General features: G+C 45.5%; 1 protein-coding gene across 4 annotated transcripts in view; it reads left to right on the forward strand.

Annotated features, from left to right (window-relative positions):
• Positions 1-13,536, forward strand: part of Dop1b (DOP1 leucine zipper like protein B) — a 93,537-nt gene that overhangs the window by 174 nt on the left and 79,827 nt on the right. For all 4 annotated transcript variants that reach the window (XR_016538164.1, XM_090349191.1, XM_090349200.1 and 1 more), the window contains exon 2: positions 4,619-4,783. Coding sequence is in view for 3 of the 4 variants with exons in the window: in XM_090349191.1 (XP_090205317.1) it covers positions 4,646-4,783 (138 nt within the window). In the remaining variant the exon portion in view is untranslated. The remainder of the gene's footprint in view (positions 1-4,618; positions 4,784-13,536) is intronic.

The following is a 13,536-nucleotide window of genomic DNA, read 5'->3' on the forward strand; positions in this document are numbered from 1 at the left end:
GAGGCGGCGCGGACGGCCTGCGGGTTCGGAGGGCGCGGTGGCGGCCCCAGGACGCAGGTGGAGGCGGGCCCGGTGGCCCGGGTCGCGGAGCGCGCTGCTGCAGTGCGGGGCCAGCCCTGGCCTGCGGAGGCCGCGCGTGGGCGCGGGACCCGGGCCGGGAACCCCGGGGCAACCCGGGAGGGGTCGGCTCCGGCGTCCCGGTCCCCGCGGAGGAGGATGCGGGACCCGGGCCGGGAACCCCCGGGGCAGCCCGGGAGGGGTCGGCTCCGGAGTCCCCGTCCTCGCGGAGGAGGATGCGCGGCCTGGGTCCCGTCCCGCAGGCGCCGGTGCCCTGGGCCTGCAGCTGAAGCTCAGCCTTTGTTTGCGGGTGCACACCTGGAGGGACGGAGGAGGAGGGGCTTCCTGCTCTGGGGAGACCCCGGTTCTCCTGGGTTGTCCCCGAGAAGGGATCCCCGCCGCCGTGCGCGCAGGGCGGGCCGGGCCCCAGCCGCTCGCCCTAGCCGAGGCTCCAGGCAGTGACCACAGATGTCGCCCCGCGACTCTGGGGAGGTGTTGGAGACTCTCCGCGGGGGTGGCGGGGGTGGCGGGGAATACCGGTACTTGGGCTTGCAGTCAGTGCCTGGATGTTATCCTTTTCTTTTTTCACTCAGGGCTGGTGCTCTACCTCTTGGGCCACACCTCCACTTCCGTCTTTTTTTTAAAATGCTGATTAATTGGAGATAAGAGTATCCATTTATGGACGTTTCTTGTCTGCCTTCGAACTGTGATCCTCTGAGCTCAGCCTCCTGAGTAGCTAGGATTAAAGGTGGGAACCAACACACACATTGGTGTATGTGCCCAACCAAGTGCGTGCTTGCCTGCTCTTTCTTCCTTCCCTTCCTTCTTTCTTCCTTCCTTCCCTTCCCTTGCCTTCCCCTTCCCTTCCCCTTCTCCTTCCTTCCTTCCTTCCTTCCTTCCTTCCTTCCTTCTTTCCTTCCTTTCTTTCTTTCTCTTTCTTTCTTTCCTTCTTTCTTTTCCTTCTTTGTCAGTCGTGGGGCTTGAACTCTGGGCCTGGGCGCTGTCCCTGAGCAATTCAGCTCAAGGCAAGTGCTCCACCACTTGAGCCACAGCACCACTTCCCCTTCATTGTTTTTCAATACGCCTTAATCATGACTTGAAAGACGAAATTTAGAATAATGTGCCCCGGAGATGATAAGAACCTAGTTGAGGCTGAGTGATTCTGTGCTGCAGTGTGCTCATTATTTACGGATAAATGTTCTTGCTTCTGGAAGGCTTTGCCATTTTGCAGTCTTCATTCTCATCTAACACTTCCTCCTGGTAGGCAAATTAACTTCTTTAGTCTCTGGCAGATGTTTTGATTTGTTTTCACTTGAACTTATTTTTAAGAAATTAAGAGTGGGTAAAATGAGAAATTTCCTGTATACATTTTTTATTGTTTTTGGTGATATTAATTTATTTCTGCTCAAGTGCACTTGGTGTGGATGATTACTACTGTGACTGTCATCTTACTGAACAACCTAACCGCACAAAAAATGCAGGACAGTGTGCAAGATCACTGATGAAAGAGCTTGTGATGGGTCAAGCTAGTCTCTTTTGTGCTCATGTAATGAACTTACTGAACTGAGTTGGAATCCTTTGTCTGCCAGCTGCCCCCAGAGGGACAGGGGAAGATTATTGTTGTTGTTGTTAGTGGTTGTAGGGCTTGAACTCTGGGCCTGGGCATTGTCCCTGAGCTCTTCTCCCTGAGCTCTTCAGCGCAAGGCTACCACCCTACCCCTTGTGCCACAGTACCACTTCCCATTTTCTAGTGGTTAATTGGAGATAAGAGTCTCATAGTCTTTAGTGCCTGGATTGACTTTGAATCGCTATCCTCAGATCTCAGCCTCCTGAATAGCTAGGATTAAAGGCATGAGCCATCACGCTGGTACAGGAGATTTTTAAGTGGCCTGACTTCCAGTATTCCTCATTGTCCTTGGGGACAATAATACCCATGTTGTGGTACTCCTATGTGATGTACAGAACAAACACATGCGGAATTGATGTATGTCCAAGCTCATGCAGAAGAGGAAACTGGGCCCCATACTTTAAACCATTGTTTCCAAACTTCTCACATGTTACGTTATACCAGGTAGTACTTCAGCCAGTCATAACAAACATTCAGCTCTAGTTACCTCCTGTTACCTAGCTGACTGTCTTCTTGCCAGGAGTAAAGTGGTAAAGCACCCTATGCCCTGCCCTCTAGACACACACCTCATCAGCGATGCAGCTCTTTTCCTGGTAGCCTGAGCCACCCACACCTGTAGACTTTGAGGACTCCCCTGCTGTGACTGGACTTCCTCTTTCCTCTTGCCCCAGTCAGACTTGTTTCTCAGAATGCCTCTCTTCCTTAGTGTGTTACCTTAAGTTGTAATTACATGTTAGATATTTATTTCCTCCTTTCATTAGGCTATGGACTTTGAGACTAGGACTCCGTGTTATTCAAGTTCCTTTCATCAGCTCAGACTACACACATGGTATATGTCAGTGCTGCAGGTACACTGAATTTCTTCCCGGGGAACTGAAAGACCCAGCAATGGAATTTCTGCAGATGCCAAGCTTTCATTCTTCACTTCGCAAGACAAAACCACTACCTCTTATTGCATTGTTCCCTTACTATTTTCAGACTGTGAGGGCTGTTGTCTCAGAAGAGGGCATAAAGAGGTCATAGGTCTTCTTAAAAATTAATTTTGTAGGGGTACATGCAAAGGCTTTGTGGTGGGGTGAGTCTGCCTTGAGTCATGCACAGGGCAATGAGAACAGAAGATGAGCCCTTGTGGGCTGGAGATGAAAGAATTTTACACTTATTATAAGCTTAGTAGGAAGAGTTTTGAATGTAACAAAAATAGGTATTTGATTTATGTTTCAAGAGGACTCTTGGACTACTGTGTAAAAGGAAATACATTAAACAGGCAAGGAGAAAGCCATTTGGAAACTTGCTCATACAACAGTGCACTGTGGTAAAGAGCAATTGAATCATTGTTGTGGAAAGAAAACCAACAGGATTTGAGTGACAAGGGCAGGGAAGAGTACAGAACAATCAAAAAATCTCAAGAAGGGATAGACTGAGGGCTGGGAATGTGACTGAGTGGTAGAAGGCTTGCCTCGCATGCATGAAACCCTGCGTTTGATTCCTCGGTACCATATAAATAAGGCTAGAAATGGCGCTATGGCTCAAGTGGTAGAGTGCTAGCCTTGAGTAGAAGAAAGTCAAGGATAGTACTCAGGTTCTGAGTTTAAGTCCCAGGACTGGGGAAAAGAAAAAAAAATAGGACAGACTAAGGAAGCTGAGTGGATGCAATTCAGAATTTAGTGGTTTTTTTGTTTGTTTGTTTTTGTTTTTATTTTTTATACTGGGGCTTTAACTGTTCTCTCATTCATGCACAGCTTTTTTGTTCATGATTGAGCCATGCACGTGAGCCATACCTCCAGCCCAGCTTTTTGCTGGTTAATTGGAGATGGAGTCTCTTGAACTTTTCTCCCTAAGTGGACTTCAAACCTTGTTCCTCTAGATTTCAGTCTTCTGAGTACCTAGAATTACAGATAAGAGGCCTCAGCATCCCACCCAATCATTTTTTCTCTGGAATTTTTGTTTGCCTATTTGGTGTTTGTTTTCAGAGATCAAACCTAGGGTCTCACAAATGACTATGCATTCTTTATTTTTTTGGTCAGTCCTGGGGTTTGAAACTCAGAGCCTAGGCCCTATCCTTGAGTTTTCTCAAGGCTAGTGCTCTATCACTTATGCCACAGCACTACTTCTGACTTTTCTTGTGTATGTTACCCAGGAATTGAGCACAAGGCTTTATGTATGCTAGGCAAGCACTCTACCACTAGGCCATACTCCTGGCCCTAACAAATGGCTGTGTACATATTCTACCACTGAGCTACATCATAGCCCACATCCTTATTTTCTTTAATTTTTTTCTTCCACCTGATTTTCTTGTAGAATATTTCCATTCTAGTTGTAGAAGATTGAATTTCTAAATGAATCTGCCATTCAAGTGAACATCAGTTACAACTATATTAAGATAATAAAAATATTTTTTTAAAAAATAACATGTCTGTAATCCTAGCTACACAGGAGGCTAAGATCTGAGGATTGTGGTTCAAAGCCAGAAAAGTCTCTGTGAGACTCTATCTCCAGTTAACTACACAGAAACCAGAAGTGGAGCTGTGGCTCAAAGTGGTAAAGTGCAAAACTGCTCAGGGACAGCACTCAGGCCCTGAGTTCAAGCCCCGCAACTGACAATAAATAAATGCTGTGTGGGAGAGAAGCTCTGCCTAACAACGTCTTTGCATGTTTGACTTCTAGAATTAACTCTATCAATTAGGTAGGACCTGGTATCATTCTTGCGTCTCATCTGTACATTTGTCTCCCTGAGAATCCATGAGGACCGGAACTCTTTATCTTTTATTTACTGCAGTGCCTGGGCCAGAAGCCTTGCTAAATATTTGAACTGGATTGTCCAGTGAGTGTATGCAGAGTGCTTTTGTAGACACGTGTCTTTTTAGCTCTGGGTCAGGAAGGATTTGCATCATCCAATAGCTTCCTCACTGGTATTCCTGTTTCCTTTGCTTATAGAGACGTTCTTCTTTGTGAGAATGTAAGATGGATCCTGAAGAGCAGGAGCTCTTAAATGATTACAGATACCGGAGCTACTCTTCAGTGATTGAAAAGGCTTTGAGAAACTTTGAGTCCTCAAGTGAATGGGCAGACCTCATATCTTCTCTTGGCAAGCTCAACAAGGTAGGTGGGTAGGTATTGTGTGGGTTGCATGGGTGTTGGGGACACACACCTGTCCTTTTATAATTGCAAAGGACTTGTGATGATTACAACAATTTGAAGATACAGGAAGAAAAAGCCACCCATGATCCTGTTACCCATAATTACCTTTGATTAGCTTAGAGTGAAAACCTCCTTCCAGCATTTTCTGTGCATAGGGTGATTTACAGTGTTGATATGGTTGCATAGACTTTGTGTTAGCCATGTTTTACCTACATGAGATAAAACTTGAAATTGTCAGCTCAGTTATTCAAAAATTGTTCACTATATGCTGCTCAGAATTGTTACTCCATCTTTTTTTGTCTTTCCTCTGCCTTTTTTCCTGCCAGCTTATAATTCTAAAAGTAATGAAGGATGAAATAGCATGTGTATAATCTCGGTATAAGAGGAAGCAACAGGAAAATCATGGTTTGAGGCCACCCCAGACCAAAGTTAGCAAGCTCCTGTCTCTACAGCAGGCTGGGTGTGGCGTTGCACATCCGTAATCCTGGCTACTCAGGAGATGGAGGTCTGAGGCTTACTAGTTCCAAGACCAGCCCAGGGAAAAAGCACAAGACCCTATCTAAAAAGTAAACCAGCCAGGTGCTAGTGGTTTACGCCTATAATTCTAGCTACTCAGAAATCTGAGATCTGAGGATCATAGTTTGAAGCGAGCCTAGGCAGGAAAAGAAGGTCTATGAAACTCTTACTTCCATTAAACTACTCAAAGAAAGCTGGAAGTGGAGCTGTGGTTCAAATAGTAGAGTTCAAACCTTAAGCAAAATAAGCTCAGGGTTAGTACCCAGGCTCTGAGTTCAAGCCCCAGGACTGACACCCCCCCCCCCCACAGATGTAAACTAAAAGAAAACAAGACGGGTTCTGGGTGCTGTAATCCTAACTACTCAGGAGGCTGAGATATGAAGAATACAGCTTGAAGCCAGCACAGAGAGAAAAATCAGTGAGACTCTTATCTCCAGTTGACCACCAAAAAGCCAGAAGTGGAGGTATGGTTCAAGAGTATAGCAGCCTGGGCCGGGAGTTTGGCCTAGTGGTAGAGTGCTTGCCTAGCATGCACGAAGACCTGAGTTCAATTCCTTGGTACCACATACATAGAAAAAAACAGAAGTGGTTCTGAGGCTCAACTGGTAGAGCTCTAGCCTGGAGAAAGTCTAAGGACAGTTCTCAGGCCCTAAGCTCAAGCCCAGGACTGGCCAAAAAAAAAAAAAAAAAAAAAAAAAAAAAAAAAAAAAAGTATAGCAGCCTGGAGTAGAAAAAGCTAAGGGATGGCACATAAGTGCTGAGTTCAAGTCCCAGTATAAATCTGTCAGTTTAATCAGTCAGTCCTTTTTGTTTATGTATATAAGCATATGTAAACACATGTATGTGTTTGGATGGGGAAAAGGTGTGGGACCTGGAAAGATCCCAGCAGGTTAGCTGCAGTCTTGACTCAGGGCTCTCAATTTGAATGACAGAGGGAACCATGGCAGTCTCTCATCCTGCTCAAAGTGAGGGAAACACAAGCTCTCAGGCAATCACAAAGAACATCAGGGCTTAAAGAGATGGCACCCATTTCCATGGGTGTCTGAGGACTTGAGTTTAGATGGTGACTGCCAAGTGGGATTTCTGCAGGTGGAGACTCCCTAGGTCAGACACCCTGAGGATGCTAACAAACCTCAGCCTGAAGAGAGCTAGCCTCCTCTCCCCTGCCCATCTGAGGGTGGGGGGCGTGAAGGGTGAGCAGCATGAGCCTCTCCTGGCAGCCATCCAACTCTTATGGCCAGAAAGTGACTCTCAGCCTTGACAGGTGGCTGTCAGGCTCATTGGAGAAAGGCAGCTGTTACAGCTGGTCCCTTTCTTACAAGGCATTTTACAACATGTAAATATGGAGGCCAACAGCTGGCTGTTGTGTACAAATGTGTGCTTTCTGAGATCTTCTTTTTAGAGAAGAAACAAGAGCTTGAGAATTGTGCAACCCCAGCTGAAGAGATGTGACGCTGGACGTAGCATTTATGTACTTGCCTGAAGGCAGGCTGCTTACTGTTATTATTTTTTGGTCTTGGGGCCTGAACACTGGACCTGGGTGCTGTCCCTGAGTTCTTTATCTTAAGGCTATTGCTCTACCCCTTGAGCCACAGCACCATTTACAGTTTATAGGTAGTTAACTGGAGATAAGAGTCTCATGGACTTTAATGCCCAGGCAAGCTTTGAACCTTGATCCCCAGATCTCAGCCTCCTGAGTAGCTAAGATTACAGATGTGAGCCACCAGCGCCTGGCCTGAGGCTGCTTATTTAGGGAAAATGGAGATACCATACAATGGGACTGAGACAGGTTCAGGTTCTGACTGTTTCATTGGTTCAGTACTTGCTTATCTGGAATCTATGACTGTACATTTTTTGGGTGGAGAGGAAACGGCAGTGTTCATTACTTTTGTCTTTGTTCATGAGATAAAATTCACCATTTTACATTTTAAAGTGTACCGTTGAATGGCTTTTACTTCATTTACAGGATGTCATGATCTTCACTGCCGAGTTTCAGAACATTTTCCTTACCAGAAGGAAACTTTATCCCAATTAAATAGTGCTCCCCAGCATTCTACCCTCTCTAGCCACCAGAAACCACCACTGTGTCCTCCACCTACATGTACACTTCATGTAAATGCTGTGAACACTATGCATCCTTTGCTACTGGCTGATTTCACTTACCCTACAGTTCTGAGAGTACATCTATGTAGTGTGTATAAGAAATTACCTTTTTTGGTCCGGGAGTTTGGCCTAGTGGTTAAAGTGCTGGCCTAGCATGCGTGAAGACCCAGGTTCGATTCCTTGGTCCCACATACATAGAAAAAAGCCGGAAGTGGTGTTGAGGCTCAAATGGTAGAGCTCTAGCCTTGAGAAAAAAGTGTCCAAGGACAGTGCTCAGGCCCTGAGCTCAAGCCCAGGACTGGCAAAAAGAAAAAAAAAAGAAATTACCTTTTTTTTTTTTTTTGCAGTCTGGCTTGAACTCAGAGCCTGTGCACTGTCCTTGGACAATTTTTGCTCAAGGCTAGTGCTCTGCCACTTGAACCACAGTACCACTTCCAGCTTTTTCTGTGTATGTGGTATCAAGGAATCGAATGCTTTGTGCATGTGAGGCGAGCACTTTACCACTAGGCTGACTACCCGTTGTGTGGGTAGACAACATTTTCTTCATCCATTCATCAGTGGACAGGCTTTAAGGTTTCTACCTTTTAGGTATCATGAATAGTGATCCTATGAATATTCCTGTGTACATTTTTGTCTGAACAATTGATTCCTCTCCCCCTTCAGTGCTAGAAATTGAACCTTGTGTATGGCAGGTACCACTGAGTTGCATCCCCAGCCCTGTAACTCATTTTTTTCCACACGTATACTTAGAAGTAGAATTGCTGGGTCATCTGGAAGATCTGCACATAACTTCAGTGAAAAATTACAAAACTGCTTTTCCTGTCAGTAGGCACCATTCTTCAGGCAATTTCTGCCCATCCTTATTGAGGCTTAGTTCCATGTTTTTCTATAATGACTACCCTGATGTGCTAAATTAACACTTCACTGTGGTTTTAATTTGTGTTTCCTAGTGAGGTATCTATGTGTATATAGGCCATTTATGGGGGGGGAAGGGGAGATTGATGCTGGTGCTAGTGCAAGGGTTTGAATTCAGGACCTCAAGTTCTAGCTAAGCACTTTCCCTTAAGGCTGGTACTCTAACCACTTCAACCACAGTTGTATTTTAGGTTTTTAGTTAATTAGAAGTTAGTGTCTCTTGGATTTGTCTGCTTGATTATTTTAGAACTGAGATTCTCAAATCTCAGCCTAATAAGTAGCTAGTATCTCAGATGTATAATCAATCTCTGGCTTACATCTCTTTTGAATAAATTTCTATTCAGGTACTTTGCTCATTTTGAAACTGGGCTGTTTATCAGTTTGTTGCCCTTCATGCTTTCATGCTTTCTTTTCTATACTTTTGATACCCAATTTGCAAATATTTTCCCCATTCTTTAGGATGTCATTTCATGGGTTTGTGTGTTGGTTTTCTGAAGCCAGCATGTCATTGTGTAATCTAGTTTGACCTTGAACTCTGTGTAACCCAGGTTGGCTTGGAGTTCACATCCATCTATAGCCTTCCTAGTGCTGATATTACTAGCATATGCGCCAAAATGTCCAGATTTTGTTTTGCGTGGGTGTGTGTTTTCCATGCATCTATCGTGAGGCTTGAACTCGGGGTCTGGGCACTGTCCCTGAGTTGAGTTTTGTTTTTGCTCAAGATGAGTGTTCTACCACTTGAGCCATAGATCCACTTCTGGCTTTTGAGTGGTTAGAGATAAAAGTCTTATAGACTTTCTTCCTTAGGCTGGTTTTGGGTTGTATTCTTCGTTCTCAACCTCCTGAGCAGGAGTGCAGGTATGAGCCAACAGTGACTGGCTTTTTTAGCTTTTGGATACTGTCCTTCATGCAAAATTTTTTATTTTGAAGCCCAGCTATATTATTTTTGTGATTTTCATTTTAAGAACAGCCAGAGTTGTTGGTGTTTTATATAAACATTGGCTGCCAAATATAAGATCATAAAGACTTAGTTTTAGACCTAAATGTAGGTCTTTGATTCATTTTGAGTTAATTTTTGTCCATGTGTGGGAAAGGGAGTCCATCTTCACTCTGCATATAGAGATCCAGTTGTGCTGGCACAGACTGTTCTTTTCCTGTTGAGTGGTCCTGGAACCCATGTTGATAATAAACTAATCATAGAGTATGGCACTGTTTTGGACACTTGTTTCATTTCCATTGTTCTGAATGTCTATACCAATGTTAGTATTATACTGTAGGGTTTTTTGGGAGGAGGGGGTGGGAAGATGTGTTTTGTTTTTGTTTCGTTCTAGGACGTAAACTCAGGGCCTCATACCTGTAAAAGGATGTGCTCTGTCACTCAACCGTGCCTCAGTTCCAGTCACACCGTTTTGATTTTTGTTGTTGTTGTTTGTTTTGTTTTTGTTTCTGTTTTGTGCAGTCCTGGGGCTTTTAAACTCATGGCCTGAGTACTGTTCCTGCACTCTTTTACTCAAGGCTGGCACTCTACTACTTGAATTGCAGCTCCACTTCTGGCTTTTGGTTGTTAATGGGAGATAAGAGTCTCCTGCCTGGTTAACTTCAAACCACAATCCTCATACCTAAGTCTTCTGAGAAGCTAGGATTATAGATGTGAGCCACTGGTGCCTGGCCTGTAGTTCTAACATTTTTTTTTTTAGTTATGGGACTTGAACTCTGGGCCTGGGCATTGTCCCTGAGCTCTTCCTCTCAAGGCTACTGCCCTACCCCTTGAACCATAGCGCCACTTCCTAGTTCTAACTTTTAACAGCACTACAGCTTTAACTTAGGGCCTGTGCTTGCCAGGTTCCATTGGCTTGCGCTTGAAATTCTAGCTACTTAAAAAGCTGAGATCTGAGGATTCTAGTTAGAAACCAGCCTGGGAAAGAAAGTCTGTGAGGCATTTATTTCCAGTTAATCATCAATAGGCCAGAAGTGAAGCTGTGGCTCCAAATACTTGAGCAAAAAAATCTCAGGTTTAGCTGGGCGCAGTAGTTCACACCTGTAATCCTAGCTACTCAGAAGGCTGAAATCTGAGGATCTTGGTTCAAAGCCAGCCCAGGCATGAAAGTCTGTGAGACGCTTATCTCCAATTAACCACCAGAAAACTGAAAGTGGGGCTGTTGCTCCAGGGGTAGGGCAGTAGCACCCAGGCCCAGATTCAAGTCCCATCACCAACAAAAAAAGAAAAAAAAATCTCAAGGTCAATGACTCATAAGGACTGGAGAGAGAAAAAGGGGGGCGCAGGGAGAGACCAGTAACAAGATGAGTGTGGGGAAGATGAGTGGGACAGGATAAGAAGAGATGATAGAGCTAGCCAAATGTGGTGCTCAGATATGCTTGGAGTGAATCTCAGACTGGGAATAAAATAGAACAACTAATAAATCAAACAGGGTCAGGTTCATCCTTTCAGCCCCTGGTTTGCCAATATTGTAGTGGCCCAGTTAAAGTATGCTATTTTACATTAACTGGCTCAACCCAGGAGAAAGATGCCGCCATTGTCCCATGTTTTAGACAGAAATCAAAGCAGTATGCTAACTTGATATCATGGCCCCAGCTACCACATGCCGGCTTTCTGCAGCTCCTCATGCCTAGGTGTATGAACTCCAGATAGTGTCTCAGTCGTCTGCATGTGCCGTGTGTGTGTGTGTGTGTGTGTGTGTGTGTGTGTGTGTGTGTGTGTGTGTGTGTATGTATGCTGGTCCTGGAGCTTGAACTCTAGGCCTGGGTGCTGTCTTAAAGCTTTTTTGCTCAAGGCTAGTCTTCTACCACTTGAGCTACAGCTCTACTTCCACCTTTTTGTTGTTAACTGGCAATAAGACTCTCATGGACTTTGCTTGAACTCTAGGCCTGGGTGCTGTCTTAAAGCTTTTTTGCTCAAGGCTAGTGTTCTACCACTTGAGCTACAGCTCTACTTCACCTTTTTGTTGTTAACTGGCAATAAGACTCTCATGGACTTTCCTGCCTTGTCTGGCTTCAAAGGATGATCCTTAGATCACAGCCTCCTGAGTAGCTAGGATTACAGATGTGAGTCACTAACACAGGGCTCTAAGTATCATCTTGAAGCCCATGAGCCCTGAATACCACACGGACCTGGCCTAATTTTAGTTTTGGATCCTAGTGATGTAGGAATGACCCCCACTCTGTGTGAACAAGGCCTAGATCAGAAGGCCACAGAAGTGCACAACACTTGGGCATAGCTCTTCCTGCCCTCAGGAATATAGCGGGCAGACAGGTTCCATCACCCCTTCTGGAAACATCCTGTTCTCCATTGACACCCATCCACCAACCATTTGTAGGAAGAAATGATGTAGTCTTCTGTTCATTCCCTTCCAATCTCAGGAAGGACCATAGTCCAGTTGCAAACATCTTCCCTTCTTGGAAGAATTGCTCACTGATTGTATAAAAGTTCTAAAAGACAGCAGTTTGTTAGGATTGCTGTCCAGGGGTCCCCACTGCACTGTCAGGGTGGCTTCCCTCCCTGTCTTCTGCCACCATCATTGAGCCGTGACTAAACCAGCCTCCCTGAAGGATTTGAGGCCCTGAATGACACTGTGAGATTCCACTCCTGCCCTGTCTCTGGTGGTTGATGTCAGAGAACTAGCTGTCGGTGTTCCAGGGACTTCTGTGCAGTGTCATGCAATTTCTGCAATGTATCTTGAGATCAGGGTTAAGCAACTTGTGCTGGGTCACAGACAGCTGTGGTAGGGCGGTCTCCACCCCCTTGTGGCCTGGCCCCAAGCTGTGCTCTTGAGGAGGAGTTCTCTGCCTTTTCTGTGGTGGTGGCTGTGCAACATGAATAAAGGGAAAGGGTGGGGCATCTCCATTGTCAGGGCCTAACATCATTGCCTAAACAAGGCTGGGCCCTTTACCAGTGCTTCGTATTTTTTTTTGTTTTTTTGTTTTAATTTTTTTTAAATTTATTTTTTATTGTAATTAGTAAAAGGGTTACATGATATTTGCCAGATAGAAGGTGCATTAATTCACATACATTGATACCCCTTCACATGTCTTGGTCCCCATTACCCTCCCCCCACCCCCCCACCAGTGCTTCTTAACTTACCCATTGTCATATAACTACAGTGGTTATGGTTTGAATTCTGTCTTCCAGGAAATGGGCTCTTCATAGAGATGATTGAGCTAAATTGAGGCCATTAGTATATGGCTGTAAGCTGGCGTAACCCGTGTCTTTATGAAAAGAAGAAGTATGGACACAGACCCAGACATGCACCGAGGGAAGGTGCAGACCAAGGCAGGGATGAGGATGATGTGTCTGCCAGCTAAGGAGCATGGCAGAGATGCTGCAGACCACCAGAAGCTAAGGAGGAATATAGGGTAGCCTGTCTTCCTTAGTGTTCCACAGGAGATCTGTTGGCACCTTGACTAAAGACTAGAAGTGTATGTGAGGCAGGAAAGTTTTTGTCATTTAAGTGTGTGGGTCCTGGTGACAGCAGCTCCATCAAAGGTCCACAGAGCTAGAGCTGGGACTCCCTGAGAGCTGGATTGCTGGGACATGGCATTAACACCAGATCACCACCCTCCCGGGATGGATGCATTTACTGGTAGGCTAGGATGCTTTTGGTGCTGAGTGCTAAGAAGAAAATAAAGCTGGGGTATGGGGTGGTGAGAAGGAGGATGAGGTGCTATTTTAGACAGAGATGGCTCTCTGATACCCTGACATTTGAGCAGAGACCTGGGTGCAGTGAGTGAGCTGGCAGGGAGACCATCTGCGATGCAGGCCTAGGTCCAAGGCACAGGAAGGGGACAGACGTGAGGCAGCAAGGGAGAAAAGTGTAGGAAGAGAGGAAGGAATGGCGGTGGGACCAGATCACAGATGGAGCTTTTATTCAGGAGTTGGGAGAGGAAGGGAGCCCTGAGCTCTCTTCCAGTGAGGTTCTTTCTGTTAAAAAATCCCTCTGAAGTCAGGTATGATGGTGCATGCCTGTCCTTCCAGTGCTCCAGTGACTGAGGAGGAAGAGCAAGATTTTGAGAGCAGCTACATACAAAACAAAAGACCCACCCTCTGGCTGCCTCTGCACAAAGGAAAGTGAAATGGCGCCTTGGCGCTGAGATCAGTTATGAACTGTGAGGCTTAGGTGGCACTAGAAGGTACACTCTGAGACTTGCAGCTTGTGGTGAACCCT

The sequence above is a fragment of the Megascapheus bottae genome, chromosome 1, assembly GCF_031878675.1.
Source record: "Megascapheus bottae isolate mThoBot1 chromosome 1, mThoBot2.hap1, whole genome shotgun sequence".
NCBI classification, from domain to species: domain Eukaryota; kingdom Metazoa; phylum Chordata; class Mammalia; order Rodentia; family Geomyidae; genus Megascapheus; species Megascapheus bottae.